Source organism: Polypterus senegalus, chromosome 1 (assembly GCF_016835505.1).
Source record: "Polypterus senegalus isolate Bchr_013 chromosome 1, ASM1683550v1, whole genome shotgun sequence".
In the NCBI taxonomy this organism is placed as follows: Eukaryota; Metazoa; Chordata; class Cladistia; order Polypteriformes; family Polypteridae; genus Polypterus; species Polypterus senegalus.
This window is the reverse complement of record NC_053154.1, coordinates 243,076,781-243,101,861: the sequence shown is the minus strand read 5'-3', so window position 1 is coordinate 243,101,861 and position 25,081 is coordinate 243,076,781. Positions and strand designations below refer to the sequence as shown.

At 35.1% G+C, this 25,081-nt stretch overlaps 1 protein-coding gene and 1 long non-coding RNA gene across 3 annotated transcripts in view; one reads left to right on the top strand and one right to left on the bottom strand.

Moving 5' to 3' along the window:
- btaf1 (BTAF1 RNA polymerase II, B-TFIID transcription factor-associated) overlaps window positions 1–14,431 on the bottom strand; it is a 106,060-nt gene extending 91,629 nt beyond the window's left edge. For both annotated transcript variants that reach the window (XM_039770800.1, XM_039770811.1), the window contains exons 1-3: window positions 14,003–14,431; window positions 9,451–9,574; window positions 8,412–8,526 (exon numbers count right to left, since the gene is read on the bottom strand). In XM_039770800.1, coding sequence (XP_039626734.1) covers window positions 8,412–8,526; window positions 9,451–9,574; window positions 14,003–14,016 — 253 coding nt within the window. In that variant the 5' untranslated portion in view covers window positions 14,017–14,431. The remainder of the gene's footprint in view (window positions 1–8,411; window positions 8,527–9,450; window positions 9,575–14,002) is intronic.
- Window positions 14,432–14,544: 113 nt separating this feature from the next.
- LOC120540229 overlaps window positions 14,545–25,081 on the top strand; it is a 96,939-nt gene continuing 86,402 nt past the window's right edge. Inside the window, exon 1 of the long non-coding RNA XR_005635777.1 lies at window positions 14,545–14,626. This is a non-coding gene — a long non-coding RNA (uncharacterized LOC120540229). The remainder of the gene's footprint in view (window positions 14,627–25,081) is intronic.

Genomic DNA, 25,081 nt, shown 5'->3' with positions numbered 1-25,081 from the left:
ATCACCCAGCACCGAAATTGTACAAACTGGAATGTATATCAAGTGATCATCATCAATATGCAGAAGGTATGTGTCTCATGGATTAAAAGGGAAGGCTGTCGTGGATACAGTACACTGCATCCAAACGGATATGATTTGGTATCAAGTTCTACATGCTGTGTGAAGCAAGCTCTGGGTACATCTGGAACTCGATACTCTACACTACTAAATGGACCAAGAGGGACGGCAAGCACAGGCATTATGATCGCGTGGGTCAGGCAATAACATGATACTCTGTCATAAAAAATGAAAAAATATTACAAAATTATCTTGACATCTGTTCAAACACTGCCCGTTTCAAAACATATCAAATAAACCATGTATACTAGATCTGCATCAGTACAGCTGTGGTTATGTGGACTTTTGATATGTGCAACTGAAACCTGTTAATATTTTTTGTTGTTGAAAAAATAAAATCTACGCTTTTGGGTCTTTTTTCAGGAGTAAACAATGTTTAGGAGGCTATAAGATGGATGTGTAGATGATTTCATACAACCTAACCCACAAGTCCCCCACAATGCGTTAATTACTCTATTTCAAATAAAATATATTCTTGCAATATTGCCATGATGATAATATCCTTTTTAATAAAACCCCGGTGTGTGTCCAGGTGTCCGTGTGTTCAGTCTCTTCCTGTTCATTCCCTGTGCAGAGAGAGAGAGACAGACACACACGAGACAGACACACACACAAAGACACACACACAGGCGTTCGTGCGAGACAGACACACACACACACAGGCGTTCGCGCGAGACACACACACACACACACACACAGGCGAGAGAGACACACACAGACACAGAGGCCCAGGCTTAAGCAAGACACACACACACACACACACACACACACACACACACACGTGCATTGTTGCAATGTTACTTTTCTTGGTTGTTTATTAAATTACGGATTTTTCAAATGTTCATTTTTTTCCCTGTCATTAAAACTCATTAAAAAAAGTGTGTTCAGCGGGCGGGTCGTAAGGCTATAGCGCGAACTCTTGCAGTGTTAGTTTTCTAACTATTTCATTTATGTTAGGTAGAATGCCCAGAGGGGACTGGGTGGTCCCATGGCCTGGAACCCCTGCAGATTTTTTTTTTTTTTCTCCAGCCATCTGGAGTTTTTTCTTCTTCTGTTTTTTCTGTCCATCCTGGCCATCGGACCATACGCCTTTTCTATGTTAACTAATGTTGTCTTATTTTAATTTCTTATTTTGTCTTTTATTTTTCTTGTCTTCATTATGTAAAGCACTTTGAGCTACTTTTTGCATGAAAATGTGCTACATAAATAAATGTTGTTGTTGTTCTCTGTTGTTCAAGGTTTTCTTAGTGTTATTCAATGTTTTTACATTTAGTTTACTATTACACTGTGCATTCAATGGTTTAATTAACTATACTTGTGCTTAAAAACTTAAAAAAATATATATTTACATACAGTTCATACGGTCTGGAACGGATTAATTGTATTTACATACAATCCTATGGGGGAAATCACTTCGGTTCACGACTAAATCGGGTTACAACCAGAGTTTTAGAATGAATTATGAGCGTGAACCGAGGTTCCACTGTATTACTGTCCGACAAAATTACAGGCATTTTACGGAAATACAAACCGGTATTACTGAGAGAGAAAATTAAAGGCACACAATACAGTGACGCATATGTACAGCCACATACAAGGTCCCTTGCCATTTAATATAGACTGTTCCTACTAATGTTTATGCACTACTGTTCTAGCGCCCGTTATTGTAACGGGCTTAATGTCTAGTGTGTGTGTATGTATATATTGCTTGGCTTTTCTCTACTGTTCTTCATATGAAAATGTAATTTCAAACTGTTTATGTGCACAAGCAATGTAAACCCTATTAAGTAAAACAATGAAAACCAATAATTCATATCATCTACACTTGGCTGTTTGCTAAGAATAGATCTTAATTGCATGGGTGACTAGCAGGCAGATTATTTAATAAATTGTATTTAATGCTCCTGTATGGAAGGTCTGAAAACAACTGATAAAATTAACTTCTTTAGCACATTCTCCTCCCCACATCTATTAACCTATGTCTGTTTTACTTGATAAGAGCATCTGCCTTTGTGTGGTATGTTGAGCTGGGAGACAGAGGGTGGGTTCTGAGGTAACAGAAGTAGAACAGATAACAGATTATAAAATATTTTGGCAACAAACATCAAACACCAATACAAAGTCTTACAGAGCTTCTATTAAAGCAAGGTAAGAAACTTTAATCATAACCACAAACATTTCTGTAATACTACATAATGCTATGAACAAAAGGTAATTCTGATGACATCAAAAGCAGTGTTTTCCTGTATCAGTCTACACAGTGTTCTATAATTATGTTTTCACTATATACAGTTGGGCTTGAAAGTTTGTGAACCCTTTAGAATTTTCGATATTTCTGCATAAATATGACCTAAATTATCATCAGATTTTCACTCAAGTCTTAAAAGTAGATAAAGAGAAACCAGTTAAACAAATGAGACAAAAATATTATACTTTTTCATTTATTTCTTGAGGAAAATGATTGAATATTACATATTTGTGAGTGACAAAAGTATATGAACCTCTAGGATTAGCAGTTAGTTTGAAGGTGAAATTAAAGTCAGGTGTTTTCAATCAATGGGATGACAATCAGGTGTGAGGGGACACCCTGTGTTACTTAAAGAACAGGGATCTATCAAAGTCTGCCCTTCACAACACATGTTTGTGGAAGTATACCATAGCACGAACAAAGGAGATTTTTGAGGACCTCAGAAAAAAACAGTTGTTGATGCTCATCAGGCTGGAAAAGGTCATAAAACTATCTCTAAAGAGTTTGGACTCCACCAATCCACAATCAGACAGATTGTGTACAAATGGAGGAAATTCAAGACCATTGTTTCCCTCCCCAGGAGTGGTCGACCAACAAAGATCACTCCAAGAGCAAGGCATGTAATAGCCGGCGAGGTCACAAAGGACCGCAGGGTAACTACTAAGCAACTGAAGGCCTCTCTCACATTGGCTAATGTTCATGTTCATGAGTCCAACATCAGGAGTACACTGAACAACAATGGTGTGCATGGCAGGGTTGCAAGGAAAAAGCCACTGCTCTCCAAAAAAAAACATTGCTGCTCGTCTGCAGTTTGCTAAAGCTCAAATGGATAAACCAGAAGGCGATTGGAAGAATGTTTTGTGTACGGATGAGACCAAAATAGAACTTTTTGGTTTAAATGAAAAGCGTTATGATGGAACAATGAATTCTGAATTATATCAGAGATTTCTAAAGGAAAATATCAGGACATCTGTGCATGAACTGAATCTCAAGAGAAGGTGGGTCATGCAGCAAGATAATGACCCTAAGCACACAAGTTGTTCTAGCAAAGAATGGTTAAAGAATAATAAAGTTAATGTTTTGGAATGGCCAAGTCAAATTCCTGACCTTAATCTAATCGAAATGTTGTGGAAGGACCTGAAACGAGCAGTTAATGTGAGGAAACCCACCAACATCCCAGAGTTGAAGCTGTTCGATACGGAGAAAGGGGCTAAAATTCCTCCAAGCCAGTGTGCAGGAATGATCAAAAGTTACCGGAAACGTTTAGTTGCAGTTATTGCTGCAAAGGTTTACGCCAGATACTGAAAGCAAAGGTTCACATACTTTTGCCACTCACAAATATGTAATGTTCGATCATTTTCCTTAATAAATAAATGACCAAGTATAATATTTTTGTCTCATTTGTTTAACTGGTTTCTCTTTATCTACTTTTAGGACTTAAGTAAAAATCTGATGATGTTTTAGGTGATATTTATACAGAAATATAAAAAAATCTAGCTTTTCAAGCACAACTGTATCTGACATAGTCTTGGCTGATAAATGTAATAAAAAAAAATTCTCTCTATTAAAAAAGAAAATCTTGAGAGGAGACTATTGCCAAGAGATTTTTTTTAAGTCCCGTGAGGCAAGACTACTGCCAAGTCCCACCCTCCTCTCAACCATTTTCAACCACACCCATGGTCCTCTCACTCGTGTGAATGCTTTTATCAGACACAATTCCTGTGCTCTCAGCTCTTATAATAATTTTTTACATTTTCCTCACTTTAAGTTCAGTTTATGTTTAAAAGAAGGCTTATTATGTCCAAATCTTATTGAAGAATTTCATACTGAAGGGTTATCAACAGAAGAAATGAGTACATGGGCAATCCTAGCAAAGAGAAACAATGAAGTCAAATGAATTAATGCAAAAACTATCGATCGGTTACATGGCAAACTGGTAAAATGCGTATCAATAGACTATGCTGAAACAGTTGGTGGTGATGGTGCGGAAGATGAAAAGATCTACTTACAATATCCTATAGAATATCTACAACTGTTAACACTGACGGGTCTTCCACCAGCCAAATTACTGTTGAAAGAAGGATGTTTTGTAATGTTATTGTGTAATTTATGTCTGAGTGATGGGCTATGCAATAGGACAAGATTAGCTGTATTCAAAATTGGACAAACAATTCTGACATGTAAAATTTTAAAAGGTGACAAGAAAGGTAATGTAGAACATCTTCCACTGATAACAGATACCAAAGGAGATCTTGATATGCCATTCGTATTAAAACTTTTACAGTTTCCTGTTAGATTAGCTTTTGCTATGACAATTAAATCACAGGGACAAACATTCGAAAAAGTCGGTTTATTTGAGAGAAATAAACAATATTCACCCACGGGCAGTTATACGTTGTGTTGTCACGATGGAAGTCCAAACACAGAATCAAAATTCAATGTGATATTGATGAAATATTAATTCAAAAATTGTTTTTACTTAAGTTTTACAGTAAAAGTGTAAGTTTAAAAAGTACTTGTGTGTCCATTTCAAAGCCAAATAGAATGAAAACGTATAACGCAACGAACACCTCTAACGCAACATGAAACATAATTTTCTTTCAATTTATTACGTTTTAGTATTTTTTTTTACTATGGTTAATTACTCGCTGTAATGTAAAATAGTTCTATTATGCATATGTAACAATTCCCATGAATAATCTGTTTAAACCGTACATCTGCTTTCCCATACCTGAACGGCAGATCCGCAAATTGGCTAGCGCATAGGGGTTGGCGAGCAAGGCAAGCAGGGGGCAGTGCCCCCCTAGTAAATTAAAAATTCTAAGATTTGAATTTTAAAAGAACAATATTTAAATGATAAATGACTGATACATTTGTAATAAACTTTTGCATCCAAGTAAAAAATGTGCCACTTTCAAGATGAGTATGCTTGTTAACAACAATTCAATTCAGAATTAGGATGAACAGTTTACTTTTTTAGTAAAACAAACTTGTTAATTTCAAATCAGAATACATATTTAGTCAGATGTAAATTTAGAAAAAAAAATTTGGTGGACTACAAAAGAGGCACCATGTCCCAGGGGATCTGTAGAAATCTGAATTTAAAAAGGAAAATGTCTTTTCTTTCTTAACTTATCAGTATTTAGCAATAACATAAGAGCTACCCAAAAAAAAAAATAAGCTGTTCTTGAAGTGATAAAATATCACAGTCCTAGGGCACGCCAACTTTTTTCTTTTTATATATATTTTTGAAACAATTTACTTATTACAGACACTGCACAACAGACTTACAGGCATAGACAAATTTGTTGGTACCCTTACAGCTCAATGAAAAAAGCACTATATGCCTCCTGAAAAGTGTTTAAATGAAAAACAATTGTCCCATGTATACCTGCTGCCTTTGATATGTCATTGAGTAAAGCAAACCAAGTGTGAAGAGAGATCAAATATTGCTTATTCTTCAAAGAAATTCTAAAATGGCCAGGACACATTTGTTGGTACCCCAGAAAAGATTACCAATAATTGGATTAGATCAATTTTTCAAACTAGCCATTTTCTTCAATTAGTGTCACACGTCTCCAATCATGCAACCAGTAGGCTCAATGGAAGAACCACCAGGTGGACTTCGCTGTTGAAAGAAAAACAAAAAAGCCTGACTGGAATTTGCTAAAATGCACATTGACACGCCACAATGCTTCTGGGAGAAAGTCCTTTCAACAGATGAGCCAAACCTGGAGCATTTTGGCAAGTCACATCAGCTCTACGTTCACAGTTGAAGACATGAAGATTTCAAAGTAGGTTTTCTTTTCTTTGAAACATTGGGAAAGCATGGTTATGTTTTGGGGCTGCTTTGCTGTATCTGACATTGGATGCCTTGAGTTGTACAGGGAACAATAAAATCTCAAAACTATCAAGATATTCTGGAGTGAAACTTATTCCCCAATGCTAAAAAGCTTTGTCTCAGTGGCAGGTCATGTATCCTCCAACAAGACAATGATCAAAAAACTGAGCTAAAGGCACCCAAGAATAGCTAAGAACAAAAACATTGGACTATTCTGAAGTGGGATTCTATGAGCCCCGATTTTAATTCTATTGAACATTTATGAAAAGAAATTAAATATGAAGTCTGGAGAAGGCTCCCGTGAAACCTGACACAGCTGGAGCAGTTTGCTGTGGAAAACTGGGACAGGTGCAGAGGTCTTATTCAGAGGTACAGGAATCGCTTATTTGCAGTATTTCTTCTATAGGTTGTGCAACAATATATTAGGCTACGGGTCCCATCATTTTTGTCAATGACTCTAAAGCAAAGTCCGAGTTCTGTTAAATATGAAATTAACAATGACGGGTGCCAATCAGTTTTGTCAGTTTCAAGTTATTTCAGAGATAATTGTGGGTTCTTCTTTTTGTGGAGAGGTATCAACAAAGTTGTCAATTTCGTTTTTAGCTTAATTTGCAGTTCTTTTAGCTACTTTGATTGTGGACCGACTATGGATAATTGTTTAGGTAATATAGGAAGGTTGAGGATAGAAGTAAAAGCAGGAAGGTGTACTGGCCAAAATGAAAAGTGCAGGAGCAAAAAAATATATATATATCTGACCACGCTCATGTAAAACTGAGCCCACTTACTCCAAATATTGGCTAGGAGGGAGCCAGACTTTGACCAGGAGTCCCAAGTATGGCAGGAACCACAACATCACATCAATTTAGAGTCACCAGTTAACCCATCAAGAGACTGAAACCAGAGTGCCTACCCAGAGAATGCTATTGAATCCATCTTACTCTTTAAGGACTGTGACATGTCTTTTTTCTCTTAAATGCTGACACCTGCATATTAAATTGCACATATTCTAAATGAAGTCTGGGCCTCTCTGCTTAAGCTGCTGCCCCCGCGACCCGACCTCGGATAAGTGGAAGAGGATGGATGGATGGATGGATATTCTAAATGTAAAAAATATTACATTTATGGTAAGATGAAAATGTTCACTTTTAATTGACATCTTACTTCTATTCTGTCACTGGTAAAAACTATGAATTCCATTTACTATGCAATATTTTTGTTAAAGTAATTTTACAGCTCTATTTTAATTCTGTGTTGAAACGCTCATCAGGGGATGCTTTTAAAATCCATTCTCTGTTTATTTACAAAATATAGCAATACTCCAGTTATTTGGCTTCCTTTTGGGAGTTGCACACATGCTCATTTAATCTATTCAAGACAGTAAATCTGTTTTAGGAAAGTGTGATGTGAAATAAAGTACGGAATAGATAGATAGATAGATAGATACTTTATTAATCCCAAGATTATTACAGAGGTTGGAGGAAAAAAAACATTGGAAGAAGTTATAAACAAAGTTAGAATGCTAGCAAGAAAGCAACGTTCAAATGCTAATTAATCAGTACTTCAATATCTACTTAACTCCTGCATGGCTTTATCATGGCTTCATTTTAGTTTAATCCTGATACTCTGTATATACATTTAATTATCAATATCATTCCTGGGGACTCCATAATCCATATTAACATCTACTTTCTCTTCTGTTCTTTTTCTGGTTTCCTGTAGTGGCGATCTGTGCCACCACCACCTGATCAAAGCACTGTGATGTCCCTACATTGGTGGATTAAAGGCCAGAAGTCAACATGACCGTCATCATTAAGTTCTTCTATGTGAACCCTGAATACAATGAGGACTGATTGCGAGGTCATTTGTTAGGTAGAATGCCTAGAAGGGACTGGGTGGTCTCGTGGCCTAGGAACCCCTGCTGATTTAATTTTTTTCTCCATCCGTCTGGAGTTTTTTTGGTTTTTTTTCTGTCCTCCGAGGCCATCGGACCTTACTTTTATTCTATGTTAATTAGTGTTCCCTAATTCTATTTTCTTATTTATTTTGTCTTTTTTCTCTTTCTTCATCATGTAAAGCACTCTGAGCTACATAATTTGTATGAAAATGTGCTATATAAATAAATTATGTTGTTTTTTCGAAGTGTCATGCCAATGCAAATGACAATTTGCGGGGGAATGCTTTTTTGGGTGTAGTAAGTTTCATTACCTTGTTTAACCTTTGGAGTTGGATTCCACTCTGGAACATTTTTCACAATGGCCTCTACTGCTTGACCTGCCGCAACACGGGTATCCCAGTTAGAACTTCTTAAATAAATTAAAACCTTTGTGGGATACAAAAAGACATGCCAATTTTTAGGATTTAGAACCTTCTTTTATTAAAAAAAGTCTTTTAGAATCAATAAAATACAGTTATTCAACTGCAGTCCAGGAGAGACAGATTTTTATTGTACATGATCTCTTAATCCAACATATATTATCACACTCCTTGTTTAATGAACTTCTTGCTTCTCTAAACATCTTATAAAATAAAATATGTATTTTCCAAACAACATCATCTGCACAATAAACAGGACAAGTCAAGTTTAGAAAACATAGTTACCATAAAGTTAGAAATTAACACTGCATTTATATAATTTTCAAATCCTGGATTAATATCAAAGGATCAGTGAAAACTGGCTTTAATCTGCAGTGGACTGATAATCCTTATAGTAGACTGTCACAGCTCTACTTGTTCTTTCTCAATGACCTACTTTTTACTGAATCATTTAGGAAGGGAAAAAAATCATTAAACTCTATTAAACTAGACAACAAATATATGCATCGAAATGCAACAAAATTATTTTAAAAAGATCAACAACATACTGTTACATTTAATTAAATCTGCTTGCACTCAAATAATTTGAGTGTAGATGTGGTATATTAAACAAAATCAGTTCAAAGCAGAAAATAATCTGAAGTGATCCAAAGCAGCTATGCTTCCCCGCAAGACTAAGAGGAAACATTCCTGACTTAATTACTAGAAAAGTTAGTAAATGAGAAGTTCCAATAAAATAAACCCTTACTTAAGAGAAAGAGAACCAGGAAAGTCCACAATTACTGCATGCCACTAGAATTCAAACTGTACAATCTTATCATGCACAGTACTCGTGACAACACAACAATAATAAACTGTGCAGCAGAGGATTTAATACTAATTGAAACATGGATTAAAAAATTCATGTAAGTAGTTGACATGCTCAGCTTACTTTAGCTAACAAATTGTTCAGTTCATGTGGATGCAGTTTGACAACATCTCCTAGCTGTTGAGCAGCCGCTTTTCTCGTCACCGGTGTGGTCCCAGTGTCCAATAAAATAAACAACCTGTCAAGTCTGTAAGTGGAACAAATAAAGAAAACAAAAATGTGCTTCAATGTAAATTACAATTGCATCATGTGTTTTTGTCTCACTAACATTTAATTCACAAAGTACTAAATATTGTATGATCAATTAGCTGACTTAGTCTTGACTTATCTAATGATAGTACATCCCTAAACAAATGACATGAACCATTAAACTGTGAACAAAAAAAGAATAAAACAGTTGCTGCGTTTCAGGCTCCCAAAAATGAACTTAAAAAACAAACAAAATAACTAACATTTACCAAGAATCACAGAAGTCTTACTAATTTCTTGAAGACATTTCAGCTAGACTATAGTATACAGCATTATAATCAGTGTTTAATAAATAAACACAAAGCAGAAAGTAACAACTATAGCCAGATATTGTGAACATTCATCTATTTTTGTGATCCATGTTAGGGTCACAAGAAAGCCAGATTGTATCCACACAGTAGCCTGTGCAGGAACCAATTCTTAAAGTTATGTCCATTTAATGCAGGGTTCAGACTAAATGTAAATCAACTTATTTATACTAAGCTAATAGAATTTCTTATACATTTCCTGCAAAACCATTAAAATGTTGCAGGTTTACTTGCCAGCACTTGGATTTACAATTACTCCCATCAAAACAGCCTGACAATAAGGACAAAAAAATAATATCTGAGTGACTACAAAAAAACACAGCATAATGTACTGTATATACAATATCAGCCAAACTGTTAATCAAATTCATGAATTTTAGATTCACTATGAACCAAAAATGTGTAATATAGTCTACGTATAACAACATCTACAACCTGCTGATGATCTTAAGAATTAAAAGATAAGTTCCATGATTTCCAAGTCAAAGCTACTTGGGGTTTAAGGGAAAATGAATCTATACATAAATGAAAAAGCCTTAAAATTGTATGCTTGTTTATATTATTTTACATGGCAAATTAATATATACCATGACTGTTAAAAAAATAACTATGAATTGAAAAATACTGACCTTATTTAAATAACACACATTTACATCATTTATATGAATCTACATATTGTACAATACTGTGTTGATTCTGTGCTTTTATTAAATGTAAACTGTTATTTTACTTTTGAAACAATATTTTCTAAAGAGGTTTTCAAATGCCTCATATGCACAATATAACACAACTACTGTGTATGATGGCTTTAAAAAGAAATATACTGCGAAACACATAAAGAGTATTCTTATTTTGGGCCAAGTTAACAGTATATACTTAAATTGTGTGGGTAACCAATCTGCTTTTGTATCATTAATATCTACTCAGCAATTCTGCCAGATTTAGCATTGCTCTACTTTTGCCAAACAGTTTATTTTCAGGCCAGGATGGTAAAAACAGAAATAACTGCCTAATTTTATTATTATTATTTTTTTTAATCTTCTGAACCCACATTAACTAATGTGGGGATGTCTGTATGAAGCTGTCATGTTCACCAATGTCCATATGGACTTTCTGCAGGTTCCACTCCACAGTCCAAAGATATGTAGATTAAGTTTTTGAATCTGATATTTTTAATTATGTTACTACTGAAGGGGCATTTTTGTGGTCTTAGACCATGATTTTATTTATTTTTTTTATTTAGGTTTTACACTGCCACTCAGTTTAGTTTAGGAAAAAGATATCCCATTTAAAGTGAACACTCCCAAAAAAAAATTCCTTTTAGAGGACGTCTACTGCACTGTACATGAGATGCTTTTTGACACAAAAGAAGTAACCAGTTACTACTATAGATTCACACGGCTCCTTAATGTTTCAATTGGCCTTTTTGGACACTTCCAGATGAGCTTTCTCTTGCCTGGGTATCAACTTTGGAGAGAAAGAATGAATTTTGTAATACTCTGGTGCTGCTACATTTCTCCAGTTTTTAATGGTAGTCTTTGGAGCACCAGGACATACGTAATGCTTTCAGAATTCTTTTATGCTGTTCTCCAGACCTGGTCCTGTACAAAATGTATTTTCTTTACACCTTGCAGCACAAGAAAATTACCTTTATACATTTAGAAAGCAACATAACATTATCCAACTTGCTTATTCTAACTCAGAGTGCAGGGCGATTTGGACAACAGTTCATAAATGTGCAACAAAGTTATGATGCATTGAAATATCTTAATAAAAGACATTTTAGTAAGGGTGTGTCTCCCACAGAAGGTCGTTGCTGTTCTGGGGCTTCCCTGCAGTGTAGAACAACATGCATTTTTGGATTATTCTTCTTTCTTTAAAACCATAGTTTGTGGGCATGCACTTTCAGGAAAGGACATATGCTGAAAATATAAATTACATAAATGAACTTTAAATTTCATTTAAAACTGCAAAAGACTCATGTATGGGTATTTGTTTTCATTTTATCAGTTTTATGTACATATAAAAATCATGGAATTTGAATTCTGGGTCTTTAAGTATTCAAAAAGTGTCATGAAGATTCTAAACCCAAATGTATGTATAATATAAAATTTAGGGAATGCAGTGACAAACAAATCAAACCTACATACTTCATTTAATCACACATTTTCTACAGAATTGCTACTAACTGATTTAGCAATGCTAAGGAATCTGTTTTGAGTGTACTTAATATTTTTTCAGCAACAGGAAAAATATGCTAGCACTTAAAAGTTAGGGACAACTATCATTTCTGGAGTGACTTCTAGGTCCAGGGATAGCTGACAAGATCAAGTCAAAAATTCAGTATTTGCCATTGGATATGTGTCTGTCACTCAAGCATTAGATCTTTACAGTTGCCTACATTTACGGTCTTCATCTTGCATATTTCTCAGAATTATATTTCAAAAAGGCAATGTTAAGTATACAATTTCTTCATCGTAGTTGTGATGATACCATGAAGAAAGAACTGGTCTGCAGCTGAAAGAAGGCCATCTTTGCAAATCTTTTCTTGGAATGGTAGAAGACATTAAGGAAATGATTATGAAATAATAAAATTACCAAATATCATTCACCAGCCCAGACATGTCAGTTCAATGAAGTTATGAGACGTGATCACAACCTTGTGCTTGCATGCAAAAAAAAAAAAAAAATCACTCTTCGGTTTATTTAATACATTAAAAAATCGTCAATGGATCTGTTCTCTAAAATTTAAACAAATGGTAAACTGCAAGATGCTCCACAAAAAAAAAATACAAATAAAAATAGAAAAATACAAAATATTCAAAGGGGGCAAGTACACATACATTTCCAAATAAACAGCTACTTTAATAGCATCTATGCATGTTGATTTAACATACTAACACTTTATTTTTACTAGTATGTCATCAGTCCAAGAATTTCGCAAAAGCATGAAATAGACAAAAAAAACAGTAAAGAGAAATACTGAATCAAGTTAAATACAAATATACAACAAAAACTCTACTTTCATTTACTGATAAATTAAACTTTTTTATACCTTACCCAGTTACATACTGTACTTTCTTGTTAGTTTAACAAACTTATACATTTTTATTTTCTGTTCACGTTCAATATAACAGCTATAACGGAGACTAAAAGAGACTTTAAATCAAAGCATAACAGTAGCTGTTATTATAATTTTTCCTAAGGGCTGTCAAAACAAACATTTTGAATAATTTGTTAATACTGGAGCAGAAAGTGAGTGGGTATTATATGCCAGCAAAACTGAGCAGTAAAAAAAAAAAACACCACACACACACACAACATGGTCACAAAACGTAGATACCACACAGTATTATTTAAATTAAAAATAATTGTAATATTTTATTATATTTATTTATTTATTTATTTAACACACACACACTTTAGAAGTTAGCTCAACATTGTGACCAATTGGTGCTGTATCAAATTATGATGTCTGATTTACAAATTTGAGAGGCTATAGAAGTCGATTAAAACCTAGGAGTGTGCTAAAGAAAGCAGCACGTTAGAAACAAAACATATGCTGAAACTGAAATTAAAAAGCACAACTGGATGACACTGATCAAATAATTAGTTTCATTATTTAAATCGTGTTTAAATATTAAAGGAACCATGTATGTGCTTAAAAGATAAAATAATTAACAAAAAAAAATTCCAATCAAGTCTTCTTAAGTGAGGATAATGGCAAGAATGGTGACGAAGAATTAGTAGTTAAACAATGTGGCTGAACCGTGACATGACATACCGATCAGACGTTTATGCAAGTACTTAGAAAGAATTGTATATTTTTAAAAGCATAACTCCGATCTGTGCCCTCTTGTTCAATTATTTGGAATCCACTGAAAAGAATGGAACATATAACCAAGAGGAATATCTAAACGAAGGGTAAGGCGAGAAAAAAGCATGCCTTGCCAAGAAAGCATATAAAATGCGAAAAAAGGACAAATGTTACTATAAGCGAACCCCATAAACATAACACTACACAAGTAAAATAAAGAAGAGTAAGAACGAAATCCCACCTTGACACGGCCATTACCAATGCAGTGAGTGAAAAAAAAAATTCGATCTTGCTTGGATTTCTCAAAGACAAAAAATCACCATGTGGGGCCCAGCACTACTCCTTTTTTTGTTAAGCTGCAGCACGGCGGTGCTAAGGTCTTAGCACTGGTATGGCAAACGAGAGGCCCAGCTCCAGCGAGGACCATCCACCTTCAGGATGGTAGCGATCGGGCTGCTTTTAATTCATAGCCTTGGATAACATGTTCCCTATCGATCTACCTAAAAGGAATGCCTAAAGTTAAACTTTCAGCTATGTTTTGGGATTATTAAGAAAACAACTTTATCCTTCTGGGCAGGACCTAATACTACATTTAATCCAAATTAGAAATAAAGAGTAAATTTGATGTTCACTGGAAAGAACCCAGAAGCCTGGTTTTATATGAGGAGCCATCTTGCATTTATTCTTTCCTCCATCGTAGCCTCGCGGTGATTGGTTACATGGCCTAACCCGGACCAATCAGAACGCACGTTTCATAGCCACACGAAAGCAAGCTGTCTAAAAGGGATCGAGCGATGCGCATCTACCAACAATAAGAACAACTTCCGGAACACACTTCCGTTCTTTTTCTGTCATATTAAAAGTGGTAGGTGTATGTGTAATATGTCAGTCTGTCGTATGTATGTACAGTATATCTGTATGTATGCATGTATCTATAAAGGGATCATATTTATCTGAACATATAATTAGTTTGTCTTTAGTGGCTATTTTTTTTGGAAAGTTGGTTGATGTTTGCATTTTATTTTATATTACGTACATCAGTCTTCTGCCAAATGCTAAGATGCCTTTTTTCTAAATCTAGTTGTGTTTATCTTCCACACATGTTCATTTTATTTTGTGCCCTTTCGGACATTGCTATAAAGAAATATGTAATTGCCAATTCCTTTGTGAACTCTATTTGGATACAGTGGGCACTTTCTTTAATTTTAAAATACAAAAAATGCGTCTTTATGGTTACAACAGGTGTCCCGACAGATTACGGACCCATCCCACCACTGTTCTCATCAGTATCACACAAGCTTTTCCTACAAAGTTGAGTTTTATTCAAAGTTGTTGTGAATCTGAATTCATAATTGTATTTATTCTTCTGTCTTTAATCCTAAAGTCAAAGGAATGTTGACAGCAGTGAAAGTTACAGATTTTATCAGGAAACGATGTATTCTCTTGGGGTAAAAATTGTAACATCTCACTGACCTGCTCTGTCATTGTACATAGGTTAATTCTACATTCTACAATGGTTAATTTTATATAAAATACAATTTGATAACCCAAATCATATCTGAATATATGATATATATAATAGTTTTTCAGGGGTGTATACATTTAAAATTTTAAACTAGGCAATGAAACAATGTGCACTAATAAATCAACTCCCTTTTTATTTTTTTAATACTATATGACTCTTGTGGTGTATTCTGGAGTACTGCATGTATAACTTAATTTACAGTAAATATTACTTGGTTTTTTTTTGTACAGTAGTTTGAAGCAGATGATCTAACCTGATTGAATTAATTAAAAATTATGTAGCAATGCTTTTAAAAAATGTGTTTGATATAGCAAATGCTGATTGTGGTTTCATATCCCTGTCAGTGCAAATCCTGTGTGGAGTTTGCATGTTCTGCTCATGACTGTGGATTTTCAGTAAGATACTGTGGCTTTCCTCATGAAGATGAGTACATTAGGCTCTGGCATATAGACTGCACTTTCAAAAATATTTTACATTTTGCTGTCTCAGAATTAGCTTTCCAAACAAAATGTTATTTGCCGTCTTCTCATGTTTACTTCCTTTTATCATATATCTGTAGTATATGTGTAATAACACTAGCATAGAGCCCAGCGGGACTAAACAAATAACTTTAGTAGGTTAATCGTCAATAATGTATAGTATGAAAAATGCATTGACATAATTTAAAGTACAAGATACATGCCAAAACAAATGATACAGGTGGCATTTTATTTAGTTACGATTGTAGTGCAACGACTGATAATATAAATCAAAATTTTACTTCTTCTGCAGGAGCACCTCTCTGGGTGTGTCCAATTCAGTAACATTTGTTTCTCACCAGACTGCAATGTAAAGCCTTTAAAGGACAACAACAGAAAGTACTGCACATGGAAGCACCTTAAAGGTGGAAGACAAGGAATGACTTCCTCACAAAGTTACAAGTGATATAATGATAGCCAAAAAATATTTCTTCTTCAATAAGAGCTGACAGGAAAGACTTTCTTTAGCAACATAGATTTTAGATAAACAGAAGAGCCAGATGTTATTGAAAGGGATTGTTTGGTTCTTTATCTTTTCAGTTCATTTTCTGAGTTATACATTCTGAAATGATGCAGCTCTTTAATACAAAATAAAATGTATTTAGAGTATACTTGATTATTAGGTATAGCTAATTTAAATACATAATGGCTCCAAAAAACATGTTTTGATTGATTCTCAGAAAAATAAGATTTATACAATATAAAATCAATGGCTAAACTCTTTAAAAACTGTTGTACGGAAGCTCAGTCTTTTTAGTAATTTTAACCACTTCTATATAAAAGTCTTTTAATGTTAGGTCTAAAACTCTAAAATCTGTTTATTTCAGTTCATCATTGTTAAGTCTCTGTGTGTTATATTAATCCTTCTTTGCTTATTCACAAATTTGAGAAGTGCAACGATGGTACTTTTTTCTTTGATTTCATTTTCCTTTGTAAAAGGCTTCAGCACAGGAAGGCAGAACTTCTTAATTTTGCTTCATAACATTTGTCACAATTCAGATAGATAGATAGATACTTTTATTAATCCCAAGGGGAAATTCACATAATACAGCAGCAGTATACTGATACAAAAAACAGTATTAAATTAAAGAGTAATAAAAATGCATGTTAAAAGCAGACAATAACTTTGAATAATGTTAGCATTTTCTCTCCCGGGTGAAATTGAAGAGTCGCATAGTGTGGGGGACGAACGATCTCCTCAGTCTGTCAGTGGAGCACTGAAGCTACTCTTCTGCCTGGAGACGACACTGTTCAGTGGATGCAGTGAATTCTCCATGATGGACAGGAGTTTGCTTAGCACCCGTCGCTCTGCCACAGATGTCAAACTGTCCAGTTTCATTCCTGCAATATAGCCTGCCTTCCTAACAAGTTTGTCCAGACGTGAGACATCCTTTTTCTTTATGCTGCCTCCCCAGCACACCACCGCATAGAAGAGGGCACTCGCCACAACTGTCTGGTAGAACATCTACAGCATCTTATTGCAGACGTTGAAGGACGCCAACCTTCCAAGGAAGTATAGTCGTCTCTGACCTTACACAGAGCATCAGTAATGGCAGTCCAGTCCAATTTGTCATCCAGCTGCTTTCCCAGGTATTTATAGGTCTCTACCCTCTGCACACAGTTTCTTCTGATGGTCATGGGGTCCATGAGGGGCCTGGGCCTCCTAAAATCCACCACCAGTTCCTTGGTCTTGCTGGTGTTCAGGTTTAAGTGGTTTGAGTCGCACCATTTAACAAAGTCTTTGATTAGCTTCCTATACTCCTCCTCCTGCCCACTCCTCATGCAGCCCACAATTGCAGTGTCGTCAGCGAACTTTTGCACGTGGCAGGACTCCGAGTTGTATTGGAAGTCTGATGTATATAGACTGAACAGCACCGGAGAAAGTCCCCCTGCAGCGCTCCTGTGTTGCTGACCACGATGTCAGACCTGCAGTTCCCGAGACACACGAACTGAGGTCTGTCTATAAGATAGTCCACGATCCATGCCACCAGGTTTGAATCTACTCCCATCTCTGTCAGCTTGTCTGTAAGGAGCAGAGGTTGGATGGTGTTGAAGGCACTAAAGAAGTCCAGAAACATAATTCTTACAGCACCACTGCCTCTGTCCAAGTGAGAGAGGGATCGGTGTAGCATATAGATGATGGCATCCTCTGCTCCCACCTTCTCCTAGTATGCGCAATGCAGAGGGTCGAGTGCGTGGTGGACCTGTGGCCTCAGGTGGTGAAGCAGCAGCCGCTCCATGGTCTTCATCACATGTGATGTCAGAGCAACAGGCCGGAAGTCATTTAGCTCACTAGGACGTGATATCTTTGGGACTGTTCCAGGCTCAGGTTGAATATGCGCTGTAGAGAACTCCCCAGTTCCTGCACACAGGCCTTCAGCAGTCATGGCGATACTCCATCTGGACCAACTGCTTTGCTGGCACAAAGTCTCCTCAGCTCTCTGCTCACCTGCGCTGCTGTAATTGTGGGTGGGTATGTCTCTCCTATGCTGGTATCAGCAGGATGGTTGGAGGATGCAGTACTCCGCGGTGAGAGTGGGTTAGGGTGGTCAAACCTGTTAAAGAAGTTGTTCATTCATACAACACACACTAGCTTTATTTGTGTTAAATATAGTGTGTATTATTTCCTGAGGCCTTAATACTGATATCGAGAATGTACTTTTGCAACAACATGTTTTTTAGGCAGAGTAACTACTGGTGTGAAATCCAAGTCCCATCTCTTTATATAAATGTACTGGATTTATACTCTTTATTATGTTAGTTAGATATTAAAGCCTATGATATTGCTGGTATTGGTATATTTTTTTTATCTTCTTTACATTTTATTTCTTTAAGCTTATTGATCAGTTCTGATTATTGTTTATTGCACTTGGCATATTCCAGTGCAAGCTGCCACCTATCTTTAGGACAGCTATGATGTAGAATGATCTGAAATCCATACATCATTTTAATATTAAACCATCTTGTTCTGTACCAGAGTTGTGGGAATCCAGAGCCTGTTTTGATGCCCTCAGACATGAGGCACTGAATGAGACGCCAGTCAATTGCCGAACACAATTATGTATATGCTTGCCCAGTTACTCTTTGTAGAGTTGGTAGTTAATCTAACATACATGTTTGAGACTGAACAGTAAAAAAGCATAGTACCAGGGGAAAAATGTAGACATGGGGAGAAATATACAAGCTACACATAGGCAACCTTTTTTCTGAAATTACGTAAATCTCATACTTGTTTAACTCAGTCATGGGGAAGCTGGGAACTATTCCAGCATCAGGTTCAAGGCAGGAGAAAGCCCTGGACATTGCACCAGTCCATTGTAGGGTGCCGTCTCTCTCTCTCTCATTCGCACACACACATACAATGAACCAGTTTAGATTTACCAGTGAACTAACATGCACGTCTTTGGGGTTATCAGAGGACTGATGTTTGCCAGTTAATTTCACATTCATTCATGCAGGAGAAAACTAAAAGATCCAAAGAAAGCACACAAACTTCATATTGACTAGAACAGAAATTGATTAAGTCCGTGGAGCTGTAAGGTCACAGTACTAAACATTTTGACAATATCTTCTTAAACATCTATATTTTTATTTACTGGACACAATTAGTGTAGTTTTAGGATTGTGGAGAGCCAAAGCCCTTACCAGGTGCCAGGTAGGAACCAACACCAAGCAAAATACATTGCTGGAAACACTCAGACATACCCAGTCTATTATGGTGACTTAAGAATACAATGAACCTGACCAAACTCTGAGATGTTGTAATCTGCAATATTTAGACCATTCAGGTCATTGAACACATGCTGGAAAGCAACCCGCAAGGTTAATCCAGTTCAGTAGGACAGTGTGACAGCAAAACTGGCCCACCTGAGCTATGATTGTTTAAAAAAAAAAAGTATAGTACCTGTAGTTTAATATACTACAAGGATAATATAGCAGATATAGTACAGAGATAATATAATCAATAATTTTATAGAAACAGTATAAATAATTGAATGTAATGCTATAATGCCATGACATTAACCCTCCAAAAACTCAGTATTATGGGAATGCCTTTCCTGTTTATGATGTGTGCTGATTTTTCCAGAAACAACTATTAATAATATTTGGACAAAAATTGAAATTTTTTATGTTTTGAGCATATGACAGAAAAACAGACATACAGCATGGGTTATGCAACAGGAGTAACACGAATATTTTTTCTTTTTCTATGGATGTTCTCTTCATATGAAAACATGAAATTAAATATTTTTCTTGGCCATCACTATAAACTACATAGGGTAAGTAACATATAAAAAAAAATTTAGGTGGGATATTTGTTTACGCTTTCTGGAGTCCAAGTCCGACGTTATTTTTTTAACTTCTTAACAACCATTAGTGATAGTATTGTATAAAGATGAAAAATAATTACACATATATTTTTCTTCATGACAAAATTAATGTTTCCTGGGCGGGCTCTAGTTTTTATGCTGCGCAAGGTGAAGCCACAAGTGCTCAAACCATATGCCCCTGCCCATTTAGTATGACACTTTAATGAACATTTTATTTCATAGAATGATGGATTATTTTGAATTTTTTCTCTTTGAGCTGTGTTACTTATATAACATTTAGTTTTAATCTGGTTGTTTAAATTGATTATGAATCAATTCATATATTTATGTTCATGTATGCATTTTATGTGGACTATAGATGTTTATTTGTTGTAATGAATCTCACAATCCTTATTAAATAATACCAAAAGAAAATACCAGGTTGCAACAGGCAGTAGGCAAACAGAGTGTATTTTACTCAAAAATGTTTAGATACAAGTAATATATAAATATAACAGTATAACAATACTAAATAGGTTACATTTTGCAAAAAATACCATTTCTAAAATATATATGCACTAGGGGGCTCTGCCCCCGCTCACATCGCTCGCCAACCCCCAGGCGGTTGATATGCACTAGCTACTTCACGGCTCTGTCGTTTGCATATGGGGAAGCGGATGTACAATTTAAACAGATTGTTATTTTTGTGGGAATTATTACATATGCATAATAGAACTAACTATTTCACATTACAGTGAGTAATTAACCATAGTAAAAAATGTAAAATACTGTATAATAAATTGAAAGAAAATTATGTTTCATGTTGCATTAGAGGTATTTGTTGCATTTTATGTTTTCGTTTGGCTTTGAAATTAACATGTAAATACTTTTTAAACTTACACTTTTACTGTAAAACTTCAGTAAAAACAACATTTGGAATTAACTTTTCAACAATGTTGCATTGAATTTTGATTCCGTGTTTGAACTTGCATCGTGACAATGCAACGTATTACTGTCCATGAGTAAATATTGTTTCTTTCTCTCTAATAAATAAACTGACTTTTTCGATTGTTTGTCCCTGTGATTTGTTAATTGTCATAGCAAAAGCTATTCTAAAGGGCATTTCAAGATCTCCTTTCTTCACCTTTACCTTTCTTGTCGCCTGCTAAAAGTTTACATGTCAGAATTTTTTGACCAATTTTGAATACAGCTAATGTTGTCCTATTGCATAACCCATTACTCATACATAAATTATGCAATAACATTACGATACATCCTTCTTTCAACAGTAATACGGCTGGTGGAAGATTGGATGGTGTTAATGGTTGTAGATATTCTACGGGATGTTGTAAGTCGATGTTTTCATCTTCTGCACCATCACCTGTTTCAAACCAACTGTTTCAGCATAGTCTATTGATACGCATGTAACCAATTTGCCGTGTAACCGATCAACAGTTTTCGCATTAATTCGTTTGACTTCACTGTTTCTTATGCTCATTTCTTCTGTTGATAATCCTTTGGGATGAATTTCTTCAATAAGATTTGGACGTAATAAGTCTTCTTTTATTGGGAACTTAAAGTAAGGAAAACATAAAAATTTATAAGAGCTGAGAGCGCAGGAACTGTGTCTGACAAAAGCATTCACACGAATGAGAGGTGAGAGGACCGTGGGCATGGGCCGTTACCCTGAAATGGTTGAGAGGAGAACGGGACTTGAAAAAATCTCTTGGCAATAGTCTTGTCACTTGGGACTTGAAAAAATCCCTTGGCAATATTATAAAATGTGTGTGTGTGTGTGTATGTATATGTATGTATGTATATATATATATATACTGTATATATATATATATATACACACAGTATAAGTTTTTTTTTCACTATTACAAAGATACTAATCACTGAAATTCATTTTTTTTTTTTTTTGCTGACTTTATGAAATTAGAAACAATTCCTTTTAAATCCATTGTTTGGGCTAGTTCACTTTCCACTGATTAGGTTGCTAAGAATTCTATGGATCATAAGTACTGTATATCAAAAGCAAAAAATGACTTCTATCTTGTATGATAGGGTTTTCCTATAAATTTCATAAATTATAATGTTAATACTAATGCAGAATACTAATATTACAATAATATAAAACAGGCATAATATACAGTACATAGTATTTAATATGCCATTCAATAAATGTCAAAGGTATAAAGTTTGTGCTAACCAGTTAACAGATTAAGCAGAAATCCAGACTTTGAGTATTTTGTAAGGTTTCATAACTGGCACATAAGCAATCCTTTTAATACTATGCTTGCAAATTGTATGGAAAAAAAGGACAGAAAAATATGTGCATGTATCCAAAATTTATATCAACCCACAGTTGAAATAAGGATGGATAATAAGATAAAGAACAAACTTCTTTAAATGGAAACAGTTCTAGCTCACAAGTAAAACTATGAACTTACACCTGAAATAAGCAAATAAACAAGGACATTCAGCTTAGACAGAGCCCCAGTGAAGCTATTTACAGTGCATCCTGGGATCTGGGAGACCACCCATAAAGTATTGTCTGAAAGTAATATAAAACAATGCAGCAGAGTTAACAGGAGTCAGGCAGTTGTACTGAGTCCCTATTAGAGGTGAAATTTGGTGGTTTGATAGTCCTCAGAGATTCCGTTCGAAAAGTAATAGAGCACAGATGGTGACAGTATAGCCAATCCTTTTATTATACTGTATATTTTCTAGATGTAAAAATCTAGTTCTGCAGTCTGATGACATTTACTTGTATGGGTGGTCTAAAATAAACAATGAAACAGAACAGTTAAACTACATTAAATGATTAGAAAATTACAATATCTTTACAGTACTTGTGACAGCTCATGTTACAGTATACCAGTTCTGAAATGTTATCAAACAGTTCTTGTAACAGGAATAGAAAACAAATCTACAGAGCCTGTAGCAAAATAATTTTTCTTTATTTACAAAGGTACACCGTGCTCACGAATCCCGAAGAAATAGTATATCCTAAATACTGCCACATACTGTGTTTAGAGCTATAAATGAATTCTTGCTAGACAGGTAATATACTGTATGTATAACTAAAGACAAGCATAATAAATATCTAATAGTTTTACTTTTTTTAACCCTTTATATACTTATTTTTGATCATTAATACATATACCTTGAGAAATGTCACAAGTGAAATGTTACCAGGTGGCACACTGCAGATACTAAGTACAAAAATACAAAAAAGTACACACAGTGATTTTAAGAAGGCATTTGACAGTATGCCTGTCAATAAGCACTATGTGCAATAATGAGATACTTTGGATACCATAGGACAATTGTGGATATCACCAAGCAGGCCAAACTTGTAGTGGCAATAAATTGTAAGCTAATTGCATGGATTAATACCAAAACTGATCTTCAACATGGATGCCATTTATCTCCATCATCTTTATGAATTCATCATCTTAGGATTCATCATCTTGGAACACGTGATACTGGAGCTTCGATCGGTGGTTGAAAGATTAAGAACCTAAAGTTTGAAGATGACATTGATTTAATAGCAGCAGATAAGCAATGCCTACCGAAAATGATAATGGTAACTGAAGCAGTGACCAAAACATATGGGGTAGGTATACAGGTGCTGGTCATAAAATTAGAATATCATGACAAAGTGGATTTATTTCAGTATTTCCATTCAAAAGTGAAACTTGTATCTAATGACGAGTTTACTATGTCAAGAATACTATCAATTAGCACATCCAATACTTCTTTGAAAAAATTTGTTGGTATTGGGACAAGAACACAGGTGGAGGGTCTCAGTTGAGAAATTATTTTATATAAATCAGGTAAATCTATCCTGGTGAAAGAATTGAATTTGTTTATAATAGAGTACTGGGGTTTAAGAGGATCAGTATTGGGGAGATATTAATTGCTAGTTCAATAGGAAGGGAACATTTTTGCCTATAGCTGTAATGGTTTTTGATGTAAAAGATGAACCCTGTAGTGATACTAACAGCTGCTGTAGTAGTATAAGATTTTCTTAAACTTGACAGCTTTATCTGTTACTTTTATACATTGTAAATGTGTAGTCTAGTCAGCACATGATTTGGACTACACGCAGTAAAACAGACTCTGTGTTGCCTCATATCACTTCCAGTCTGAGGTCAAATCCTGCTCCAGTTACAGTTTACAAAGAGCTGCACCATCTTCTAGGTTTTTCCCAGATATACTGATTACCTTTCATATAACACAGCCCAGCACCAGCATATTTGGCCAATGTAAACTTGCTTGGAATTTAAACTTGCTCTGTTACAAGTGTACCCAGCGGTGGACTACTGTCTCGTACAGGGTTGGTTCCTGCTTTAATCCCTTGTTCAAGATGCTATGATTGGTGCTGTGCTATATAATGCATATGTAATCCGAGACTGGACTTCACCCATAGTACCGGGAGTTTGGATTGAACCCTTGAATTGTGATAAACCAAACTGATTTAAGATGTAGCTTTGAAGATCAGAGTCACTTTTATTTACAGGCCAGTAATATTTCCTTGGCATAGCACTAAGCTTCTTCGTGTGTCAGCTATTAAAATCACAATTTAAATATTGGTCTCGAAAAATAACAAAATGCCATTTATTACTGAACATCAAAACTATAATGTTTAATATATATATATGTTTTGTAATTGCTTTACTATTACTAGTTTTTCAGTCAGAATTACTGTATTTTTTGTCTTATGGCTTTTACAAACATTCTGTGATCATAACAGCATTGTGTGGGTCTTTTATTTTGAAATTTAAAAAAGCTTTCACTGAAATTTAAAGAGTAAATGCATTAGGTAATTTCACTAATATGACTTTAAACCAAATGTGGGTGGTTGTGGCCTTTGTACCTTAAGAAAGACCCTAAAAATAGCAAGTGAACGATGTAGATGAGATGTCTTGTTTTTATTTAAATGAATTCTGTTTCGCATA